The 11,917-nt window shown below is 40.7% G+C and overlaps 1 protein-coding gene across 1 annotated transcript in view; it reads left to right on the top strand.

Annotated features, from left to right (window-relative positions):
- The first annotated feature begins 6,223 nt into the window (after positions 1 to 6,223).
- ESRRB (estrogen related receptor beta) overlaps positions 6,224 to 11,917 on the top strand; it is a 144,024-nt gene continuing 138,330 nt past the window's right edge. Inside the window, exon 1 of the mRNA XM_010393167.4 lies at positions 6,224 to 6,815. Coding sequence (XP_010391469.1) covers positions 6,814 to 6,815 — 2 coding nt within the window. The 5' untranslated portion in view covers positions 6,224 to 6,813. The remainder of the gene's footprint in view (positions 6,816 to 11,917) is intronic.

Here is an 11,917-nt window from a genome sequence, read left to right as displayed (position 1 = left end):
TGTTGCCTATCTTCTCCTATCTGTCCCTGTGGCATATCCAGCCTGGAACAGAAGCCGTAGCAACATCACCCAGAGATCACCTGGCCAGGAGCACTTGCTTGCCTAGGTCTTGGGTACAGAGGGAGAGCTACTGAACGAAGTGGATTTTTCTGTCTATTGTGACACACTGTGGTGGGCCGACCTTGGCCAGCTGTGAGCTGCAGTTCCTTCAGGAAATATCCACCTGCTGCCCTGTGGCCTCGGTAGGGGCATGGGGGGACTGTCTCCTTCAGCACCTGGAGTGCCTCCTCCCCTCCTGCTCTGACCTGAGTGGGGCCATTTTGCACTCCTCACTGCCTGTGCAGTGTTTTCTGCCCTTTCTTAAACATGTTTTCCCTCAGGCACCACCATCTTGGCCAAGGGGGTCAGCTGTGTCCTGTGGTGGGCGGGTTGGAGCCATTTGGAACAGGCTGTATCAGGCATGGGGTAGCCCTGGCTTCTCTTCACTAAGGCTGCAGCCACCCCACAGCCAGCACCTGGCCACAGACACCTGGTGTGGATATGCTGAATGACACTTGGCTGATAGTATTTTGACAGGGGTAAGAGCTGCACCCTCTCCTTAGATTGGTGAGAGTCCCACTCCAGGACAGAGATGAGGGCTCTTTCAGACGCAGTTAATATGGCTGGGAGATCAGGCAGGACTAAGATGAATGATGTTGCTTTGGAGGAGTCTCATGTAGGACCCACTGCAAAATTAGTCTTTCCTCACTTTAGAAGCTGCAGAATTTGCATGACATCTCACTCTCTTTTGAGAGCTCTGCTGAGTTGTGCCAGCCTGCCAGCATGTCTTCACTGGGAATGGAGGCAGACGAAACCCTTCAGCTTGCATGCAGAGGGCTTCTCCTGGAAAAGCTTATTCCCCATTTGGGTGTCTGCAGGCAGATTATCTGCTCCTCTGAGGAACTTCATCCGTTATTTCCCTTCATTTTTATTTTTTAAAATGTATCTTTTAATCAAGCACGACGCACAAAGAGTATGGAGCCTTTCCCTGGAGAGAAGAGAGAGGACTAACAGCCCTGCCGACACACAAATTTGGAAAACGGTGATGCTTTTTCAAGGGAGCTGAGCTAACACTCTGGCTGTAAGGAGTTTTGATGTGGAGCCAGACATCATGGTTAGGCCTGTCTGTGGTTATAATGTAGTTGTTTGGGTTTTGTAGAAGTTGTCTGAAGGAATCTGAACTAAGAACAAAACAAAAACTCAAGGGGAAGATGTTTCTGGCAATCCGGGTCTCTATTTGATCTGGCATCAGAGCTGGCTTAAATCTCGCTTTGTCCTCCTTCTACTGATATCAAAATTGGTACCAGCTCTATTATGACAGTTACCATGCTTCCTCTCCCCCCCCCACCATGCCAAGGTCACTGAGAACATGAAACACTATCTCTTGCCTGAAGCCGACTGTAGTAGGCTGCCGGGCTGCTTTGAGATTTGTCTGAGTGCACAGCTAATGCTCTGCCAGCACAGGTGTGGACTTGCTGGTGCTAAACAAGGTCCTGAGCAAGTGGTACAACAACAGTTGATGAGTTTCTGCAAAGCGTCTGCCGCAAATGGAGAGTGCAGAAAGTGCTTGCCCCAAATGATGCAATTGAGAGCCCAGCGCTGGAGGAATGCATTGCAGCGTGCCGTTGGAAGAGGATGGTGGTGGTTTCCAGTGAGTGAATATTGTGGTTGCATAATTTAGGCAGGAGTACATCCAAGAATTCTTATTCTGTTTTTTTTTTTTATTTTTTCATGGGTGAAAACACAGAAGCCCTTTTAGGCAAAGGTTGTGTAGTAGGAGTGAAAGTTCAGTTTGGATCTAAGTGAGGTAAGGGTAGAAGGGACTGTATTATCATACTGTATGTGATAGACTGACAAAGGCTGTGTATTTAAATGTAATGCAGCATATGATTGTCCTAGTGCTTGTAGGCTTTAGTTAATCCTTACAGATTTTATTTCTGTGTGTATGTGTAGAACTGAATGCTTGCTCTGGATATTCTCTGAATGCACTCTGGTATGTGTTTTGTTGCTCAGGCCAAGCTATTTTTCATTAGTGCCTTGTTATTACCGGTAGACTCAGAAAGACGAGGGAGAGGAGCATTCTTCTGTGCTTGCTCTTGTTCTTCTTCAAGCCAGTGGCATAACCTCCGCTTGAGCAGCCACAGATGGTCCCTCTCCACAGTCTAATTCTACAAATAGCTGTGCCAGGTGAAGACTTTTCTCTGCCCACAAGTCTGAAAATGAAAGAATAGATTTGGGTGCTGCCTAATCCAGGAAAGTTCCTTAGTCCTAGCCTGAGGTACTTTACTTGTAGCTATTCAGAAAGTTTGCAGATTCCCTTCTGCCAAAGAACTGTTAAAGTCCTAATCTCTATCTGGCCAGCAGCTAGACGGTGCTAACACCTTTAGCTGGTATGGCTAAATCTGGTAGGGGACTTGAGTTAAAATCTTAGTCATTTTCACATTACTGAAAAATAGCAAAATATACAGGAACTAAAGAAGGAGCAAAGTTTACAAGAGTATTAACAGAACTGTGTGACTTTTCCTGCTGATGACAGAGACTTGACATGGCAACCTGGCATGCACCATCCTGGAGAGTACATGAAAAAACTGGATGCAAACATATGAACTTTGTGTTCAATGTGTGCAAGAAAAATGCCCTGCTATGGATACTGGTTGCACAGAAAAAGAATATTGAAGCAATATGAAGTCTATAGCATTAAAATAAAATAAGGAATTAAACAACTAAACTCCTTGCAATAATATCAGCATTTCCCTCTTGAGCAATTGCAGTTTTTCAGACTATCTACTTTGTATCAAAATGCGTAGTATATTTAACTACCTATTAGATCTAAGAGTCATACTATGTGTGCCAAGCATCCAGAAGAGAGTTGCTACTCAAACTTCTTCATTCTTTTATCTTTTACTTCTTGTCTTGTAATTTTCACAGTCTTGGAAAAGGTTTGTTGGTTTGGGGTTTTTGACATTGATCTCCTCTATGTAAAAATTATCATTTTAGAACTTTTTTTTTTGGTGTGTAAGTAGTCCCTGTTTGAAATCTGCAGCTCACACCTCACTAAATCCAGGAGGGCACTAATGCAGCTGTTCAGAAATTTTGGATTTGTGAGGCTCTTTCAAAGTAGTGTGACTCTGATGAAGAAACTTTTTATTGTATGCTATAATTATTCTTCATAGTTTGTGGCTGCCTTGGAAACTGCAAAAGCTGACTTTCAGTTTATCTTTTAATACTTGTATTCATACCTGCATTTCCTAGTATAAAAGTTGCTGTGACTCTGAGGTCTAAACTTACAACATGTAAATCAGATTTGCACCAAAGCATCTTGAGGCTCACAGGACAAAGATTATCTGTGTGGTTTAATGTTCGGGTGGAGGGAATTGGAAAATTCCATTTATTGGGCCAGTATTTTCAAGCTTCAACTGGTTTTGCTTTGGCCCTATCTAAAAAAAGGTATCTGTGAATTTTTGTTTGTTTTTGTCTTTAAAAGGAAAGTATATTTTGCATTCCTCTATAATAGCTTGCATGCAGCTGAGTGAATTCCACCCAGATTTATATGTGCAAGACTCAAACTCTGTGTCTGAAGGAAATTAAGCACTGAAATTTTACCTCCACCGTAGACTTGAGGATCTGAGACTGAAATACAGGTGCATGATGAAAGTGGCCCTAGCAAGAATCATTTTAAAAAATACCTTCCCAAGCAACAAGTAGAAAATACTGTAAAACTGCACTTGCACTTTACAATGGCTTGTACTTGGATACCTCAAGGAATGAGGTGAGCCTTTATAGAGTCTACAAGTCACTAATGTTTCGGTTTTTTTATTTTTAATTTTTTTTATGATTAATGTATCTGAAGGTGCTTTTGAAATCTTCTGGCTTTCTTTTTGCAGTGTTTTGAGTGGGCATTCAGTCTTATGGCCTCCACTCTTGGATTCTTTCCCTGCCTCGCCCTGAGTCTGGAGTCCGGAATTAAGTGGTGTTTGTGCACAAGGGTGCTGACAGTGGGGGTGGGGAACTTGTGTTTGAAGTTTTGTCTAAAGCAGATCTTCTCTGGATTGTTGGGTACCCCAGTGGGGACCAATTAAAGTCCTACATCCTACTGTCTAAAGGCAGAGAGGAAGGATGGAGGAATGCTGACTCCATTCAAGGTCCATTCATAGTAGCTAACTGTGGCATGCTGTCAAGACCTCCTCCCTTCACCCTTCAAGCAGAAAGTGGAAGAATGGGGTGCTACTGTATGCCCAGGACTTCCTCTGCTGTGTAGGTACAGGATGCCAATGATAAGCACTGGACATGGACCTAAGAACTGAATAGAACTTCCCAGCTACCTGCTTGAGATGTGCCCAAAAAGTCCTTGTGATTTAGACTACATCATGGATTTTCCCACCAGAGCATCAGTTTGGCCCATGACAATGTAAGGGGATAAGGATGATGCTTTTCTATACAACACAAGGCTTGACAGAGTATTTGAAGAACTTTAGATGTCAGCAGTATATAACAGCAAAGAACAGTCTGACAGTTAAAGCTGAGTTTTTCAGAAGTGACTTTTGGATTTAGGTTTTGGGACCTTGATCTGCCTTCATCTGCCATGCCTCAGCCTGATTATTCTCTGTACTGCGTGTCTAGAATTCCTACAGCAATGGGTAGTTCAAAATATTTTACAGCTCTCAGTATTAAAGCCCAAAATATCTTGTACTAGCCAAGCCAAATGAGAGGGCAGAAATAAAATTTTTCTTTGTTTATCAGGTAATTTTTGATCTGAGATCTGATTCAACTAGGTGAAGGACCAGAATCCAGCAGGCAATTGAGGGTGTGTTTCCATGCTGGAGTTCAGCCTGTCAGATACTTTTTTTCCCCTTTTCATTTGTAGGTCTTCATCTGTAGGTATCAAAGTGCTTTAAAGTGCAGAGTTAAGTATTGTTATCTCTGTTTTTTTAAAGCTGAGGGATATGCAGCTGTGGTAAAGTAACAAGCCAGACTTCACACAGGACAGTAGCTCAACTGAGGAAAATGATTAAACATCATGAGTCTTTGCCCAGTGCTTCATCGGGCCCCTCACCAGAAAAAATGGCATTTTTTTGTAAAACTCCTTGACTAAATCTTACCAGCTTAGACAGAAGGGACACTGATATGAGGTGAATTAAGCCTGCAGCAGGATTTGGCCCAAAAAGAGGAAATTACTGTATCTTTCTATATAATCAATAGCTGAAGTAGCTGAATGAGACCTTGGCTATGATGTGGTGGGTCCTTGCCTTGATTTGGGATAGCTGCTCTTGTTGACCCAACTTTCTTTTACTCCAGCAACAGCAGCAGCTGCAGTGCGGTGTAGACATGTCTAAACTAGCTTAAATACTTCAGGTACTGCTAGCCATTGAGCCAAAGAACCATGGAGTTCAGCATGGGCTTGGTGCCTGAGGATTTTATCCTGCTCCTTATGAGTTTAGCACTTTACCATCTCAGCTCAAGCAAGCCTAGCAATATGTTGGAAAGAAGGCTGGTGGGTCTGGTACCCTGTTTGCACTAGTACTTTTGCCAGCAGAAGTGAGCGTGGTGCTAGGGTTGATTGTAGGAGATGTTGCCAAAGACAGCAGTGTTATGAAAGCTGTTTTGCCTCTTCCTGCCTACTATTCCTCCTCTTCTTCCCCATTCTCCCATTGGTTTTCATCATCAGCTGCCTTGCCTTTGATTCCATTTGCTATGAACTCCCTTGTCACTAAGGTTCTACTGGACATCATGAATATCTAGGAGCTGGCAAAGGCTTGGAGAGCCAGCTGCCTGCTGGAAAAGTTACTGGCCTTGCATGACTGTGGCTCTAACAGGAGACTCTGTAGGGACTAAATATGGGAAAATCCAGGACCATTACCCCTGTGTCAGGTAATGAGGACCAGACCAGAAGCATTTGTGATGTGTTCTCTCAAGTCACTGTCCAGATGGTGGGCTCCCAGCTCAGCCTCTGTAAGAGAGCTTTCCTGATATCTGTAACCCATCACTTTCTCCTGGCAGCCAAGGACACAAGCAGAAATGAGGGTTCAGGTCCTTTAGAGCTAAGTAACTTGTGCCAAGTCAATAGGGAGGTACCATCACTGCCCTCAGTTTTGTTTGCAGGAACAGCCTCATCAAACAGTGTTTGTGGGCAGAGATCCTAAGTAGACTGCCGAGCTGTTAAATTGCCAACCTACCCACTAGTTTATTCTGCAGCAGAAATACAAGCATGCCAGGACCAACCCCCAGGACTCAGCTCTGAACTCCTCTCTCGTTCTGTCAGAATTCCCAACTTGTTTTGAAAATGGCATTTATTTTTGTTAAATTGCAAAAGAGTTGGATGCAGCCTACTAGTTGTGTTTTCCCTCTCCTTCTTTGTGCAGTGAATTTTGTTCATTTGCTTTACATGCCTCAAGTTGCTGTAATGCTGCTAGGAAAGTAATTGCCTTGCACTTTCTCTTTCTGATGCCCACGGGTGACTGTGGGGGACTCCTCCCTGGGCACAGTGCAGAGTTAAAAGCCCAGCTTTTGCTGCCTTGCTTAAGACCTGGTTATTTCTTTTTTTTTTTTTTTTTTTTTTTTTTTTGTCAGCTGCCTGTTATATCAATCACAGAGCTGGGATCTATTTATAGGTTGGGACTCGGAGTACTGTGTCCTAGTCACAAAGAGAGGCAGAGACACAGAGGGGACTGTCGGCTGGTGCAGGCAGAACCAAAAGATATTTAATCAGCAATTAGAAACACCTGAGGGCAAGGGAAATTCTACTCCAGCCTCAAGCCTCATCTCTCATCCTGCAGCATGTAAGTAGCGAACTTCTACCTTTTATTGCATTTATGGGCTTGTGTTTTGTTTTGTTTTTTGGGGTTTTTTTAAAATCCAAATGTTGTTCTGCACGAACCCTTTTATCTGGTCTAAAAATTATGGCAGCATCTTGATATAGTTAAAGGTAATAATTTTTTTCTATTTTCACTCTGTCAAAGGAAGGTCAATGCGACCCACAAGGAGAGGAGTTGGTTCAGAACTTTGTTGAAATCAGGCGGTTTATCTATTTGAGTGTGGCTTTTTCCTCTGGAAATAAGTAAATGAAAGTTTGAGTGGAACAGTTTTGTTTTGGGAATAGAAACAGCCAGGTTTGCTGGCATTCCAAAAAGGTCAATGTATAACGTAACTCTGCTTAAGGGCTTACCAAGGACAGGTGCTATTTATCCCATGCTGGTAAAGGCAAACCTGGAAACTTTAGTAGTCCTGTCTTAAAAGAACCAAGCGACAACCTTTCCTCTATTAAAAAAAACCCCAAACCCAACACCCCCCCAGCTGCATATCAAATCTTGTCATATCAGACACACACTGAAATTTTGCTTTTACTGAAGGAGTTTATCATTGAGCAGTTGATGTTTCTTTAATTTTAAAAGTCCCAAAGTAACTGAAGTATCTTCAATGACAAAAGAGGGGTGCAAGTCTTTGCAAAGTTGGCACAGTGATAATCAGAGAAGGAACTTATTCTCTCATCAACAATGAGATGTTTGCTTTAAAGCAGCCAAGATGCAAAATGTTTAAACAATGATATATTTTTGGACTATTTTTGTTAACAGAAATACGAAGAGAGGGAGAACAATAATTAGTCAGAAATTGGTTTTTGTTAATAGCTTTTAGTAGAAATATGAAGAGAGGAAGAACAATAATTAGTCCAAAATTTTTATTAATAGCTTTTAGTATAATATTTTTTGTCAAAATATAAGAGGTTTTTCTTGTTTCATATTTTTGCTTCAGAGGTTTGTGTTACAATTTTTACAAAATTTAGGGTTTATATTTATTTCTAAGTGTAGGAAAATGACCTTGTTATGTCTACCCCCACCCCCCCCCCACCCCTTAATGTTACAATTTTAATTTTGGTATGTCAAGTTTTTTAGCATAAATTTCTCACTAAATATTTGTTCTAGAAAATTTCCCCCCCCCTTTACCATTTTTGAAGGTAACAACAAATAAAATGAAGCTAAACTTAAAATAATTTGGAGGAACAAGTGTCTAATAAAAATAGAATAATAAAACCAGAGCTGCCTCACTATTAAAACATCAGGTTCTGAGAAATACTTGGTAGATGAATTGCTTGGATTGACTGTAGAAGGGTGACAAATAGGCTTCTTCTTTAGTTCTTTATTTTGCATTTCTTTGATGTGCATTTTATAATACTTAAAGCATTTAACTTAAGTCCTAGGAATAAAAAATATTGACTACATATTGATACTTTCTAAGTTTTTAACCCCTGACATGAATACTCCATTATTCAGCTAGAATTCTGATATAAGGAAGGCTTTTAGGAGAATATGGATAAACCAGGTGAATTAATATGCCCAAATAATGCCCCAAAAGATCATTATAACACATTGCCTGCTATGAAGCTTTTTTTCTCCTAAATAAAACAAAACTGTGAGCCTGATAGTTCTCATCATATGAAGCTTCATTTTGATTATTAAGGTTTTTTGCTTTACTTAAAAATGAACATATTTCAATTATTTAAGTCCTTTTCTGTTTGTTTTGCCATGATATTACATTTATTGCTTCTCTGTGATAATGCAGTGTTATTTTGTAATAAAAGGAGAGCAGATTTTTCTGAAAAGCATTAAAGGACTAGAATTGCTGACTCTGTAACTAACAAAGAATCTATCATATAGCTGGTCTGAGGTCCCACTAAAAATCAAAAACCAAGAGACTGATAAAAATAAAAATGGAATTATCTTCTTCCCTACACAAAAGCAATATTACCATGACTATGCTTGGAAATTACTGCAAAAGGCCCCCCCTCATTTACCATACATTTTTGCAGAAATCTGAGCATTAAAGAAGTCTTCCAAATATAAAGCTATAAAAGATTCAGTCTTAAGAATTTGTTTGGACTATTCTATAGGTTTGTCCACATAAGTGCTGGACTTCACCATTCTCTTTCAACCGCATGTGAGTCTTTTGCCTTGTTAAACCTGCCGTATCTTTTAATTACCTCTATGGAAAAAAAATAACCAAGCACCTACTGTCCTGTGGCATAAAAATCAATGGTTTATAGGACCACTTTTATTTGGAGGGAAGGAGTTACCTGTGGTTAAAGGGAAGACCAATGCATTATGTAGTAGAAAGTGGTTGTTATTTGGTTTCTGCTTCTCTAATGATTCACATTTTTGGGCTAAGCACCTATCAACCTCCGAACTGACTTACTGTACATATGCTGTTGCATGATTTTTTTTCATTCCTTAAAAAAACCCCAACAAACATCTTTTGTTTCATCCCAGTTTATTTGTTTCTTTGACTGCAAAGTAATGATTGACGTGCAGATTCTCTTTTCCACGCCTCTCCTTTCATTGCTGAATATGACATCTCTTGGGAATTATAAATAAAACCAGTGCCAAATCTGCTGCACAGGTGTCTAGAGTACAGCATGCTCAGGTGTCTCACTGTAAATCCCTGAGAATATGAAGTAAACACAAGCAGGATAAAAATACTCTTCTTGAAACAATTCTGTGTTTTGAGGGGCCTTCTGCATAAACCCCCAAAGCCAGCAGCCAGTTATTAAAGGCTCTGTAGCTATCTCTCTCTCTTACCTTTTTTATCACTTCACCTGTACATCTGTCCATCTATTTCTCATCTATTTTTACATTTCATTATGCTATGCTTGCTCTCCAGCTCTCTTCTTTTCCTTTCCTGAAGACACATTTCTATCTGGCACAGAAAATAAACTCAGATTGCGGGTAGTTATGTTAATCTAATTCAATCCTCTGTGGGCTAGGAGTGAAATTCTAATAGTGGAGCTGTTGAGGGCTTTTTTGTTAATGGCTTGGGGATTACATTGAGTTAAAGGCTCATTTCCTAATCAAACAGAGAGGGAGAGAGTGACTCCGAATATTTATGAGTCTCCCAGCGCGAGTTAAACATTGAACTCCAAAAGCAGGATTTGAGTGCTGCAAGAAAGAGTTAAAACCCCTCAGGGCTGCTGTGGAGAGGGAAAAAAAAAAAAAAAAAGGAAACCAGTTAAGCCATCAGCATTTTCAACTGCTGTATAACTTCAGTTTGAGAGAAAATAATCATCTCACAGAGCTAAAATGGAAACTGTAGCAAGATATTTAAAACAAAGTCAAGTGATGCTTCAAAAAGGCTCTTCTTCAGTGAAGCAGGATGCACGCAGTGCATGCAGCCGCCTAAGAGAAACTCCAAATAAATACTCTTCCAAATGAGAAAGATTGGAGGGTGGGTTGCCTTTTTATTATTAATGCCTGGAAGACACGATTTGATTTTTTATTGCTATTTATTTTTGTTTCTACTTAACTCTTGGGTAACCTTTTCTTTAAAAAAGTAAAAAAAAGCCAGTATAGATGAGTCAATATCTAAATTGTTCTACTTCTGTAGACTGGTACCTTTCGAGGCATTTTTTCTGTCCTTCAGTTTAGCTGGAGTCTTGCATCAAATAGTCTAGTTGAAGAACTGTATTTGCTGTGACAGGAATGATTGACCAAATTAATGCCTGATTGCTTTTGTGATGAGTTCATCATACATGCATGGGCAGCTTGAGTAGACCTTTCTTTTGCTGAAAAAGAGCAGGCCTGCCTGCCTGCAGCAAGCCCAGGACTTCTGTGTTGCTAAGGCCTGGTGTGTTGTGAACTAGCCAGTAGTAAGCTTTTTTGCTCCAAGCTGGGACTTAGAAAATTTGTCTGCAGCAGGTGAACTGCACAAAATCAAGATTGTGCCATGATCCTGCTTCTCTTCTGAAAAGAGGTCCTGAAAAGGAATGGGGATAGAAACCTGTTGTTTTCTGACACATGGCCAAACCATATCTTCGTGTTCCTCAGTTTCCCTGTCTGTAAAATGATATGTGACTGCCATCAAAATAACTCCAAGATCTACAGAGAACAATCTTCTATAAATCCCAAGTGGCTGATTGGCCCATGGGAAAAACTGCAAATCACTGAGATAGGTGCATAGTTGAAAACAATAGGGGTTTGTGCTGGGAACAAGAGCTGCCCTGCTTCACTTTATTTGTTGCTGTTTGGTTGGGTTTTTTGGTTTGTTTTTTAAAATACATTTTGTACAAGCCACCAATAAGGTTTTCTGATTTTGGCACAACAAGCAAATAGAAGACTAACTTGCTTCTCATGTAACATTCAATGGTGTTTCCTATACGCTAGGTCTGAGTTTAGTCTTAGTGACCCTTGTTGAGATGAAGCTCCAGGTTTGTTACTCAAAAGTGGTAAACTCTGGCTAAAAAAGTAAGTCACTGTTTCATCTGGAGCTGTGTGTATCAATGGTCATCCTGTATACACCAAACTTGGCATTTTTGCTGACATGTCTATCTGGATGTAGCACCTTGAGGTAAGATTTGGCACCTTGCCCTAGTTTTAAAATTATTTAAAACTGTGACCTGATGTGAATGCCTGAGGCCCCTTTCTCTTTGTGCTCTGTGCCTGGACCTGCTGAGGAGAGCACCATCAGCTAGAATGTACTTTATTAAATGCATTTGAAATGCATATTAATTGTGTTCTTTCCCTCTAATCACTGGAATCTACAGCAGATCACTTTGAAACCAGAGCTTTCTGTGGCTAAGCTGAAAACTGTGTAACATTTTTTTTCCTGCCTTCTTCTCTTTCCCATAGCAGTTTTCTTTCTTTTTGCCTCAACCTTTTCCTTTCCTTTCCACAGCACTATTCTGCTGTGGCCAGTTTATACTTAGATTAGCAGTTTATACTTAGATTTCCCCTGCTGACCTTTCAGGCAAAATACACTTCCTTCTCCTCTTTTTGTCCTTTCCACTGCTATGCTGAATCCTATGAATGACTTGCTGCTGTTTACCCTGAAGGTGGCCGCATTTTAGGCTGCTTTGCCTGGCATATATACAATTTATGAAGAACTGGGAGACTGAAAA

This window comes from Corvus cornix, chromosome 5, assembly GCF_000738735.6.
Source record: "Corvus cornix cornix isolate S_Up_H32 chromosome 5, ASM73873v5, whole genome shotgun sequence".
Lineage (NCBI taxonomy): Eukaryota > Metazoa > Chordata > Aves > Passeriformes > Corvidae > Corvus > Corvus cornix.
Note: the sequence above shows the minus strand (reverse complement) of the source record. Positions and strands in the feature narration are given on the sequence as shown.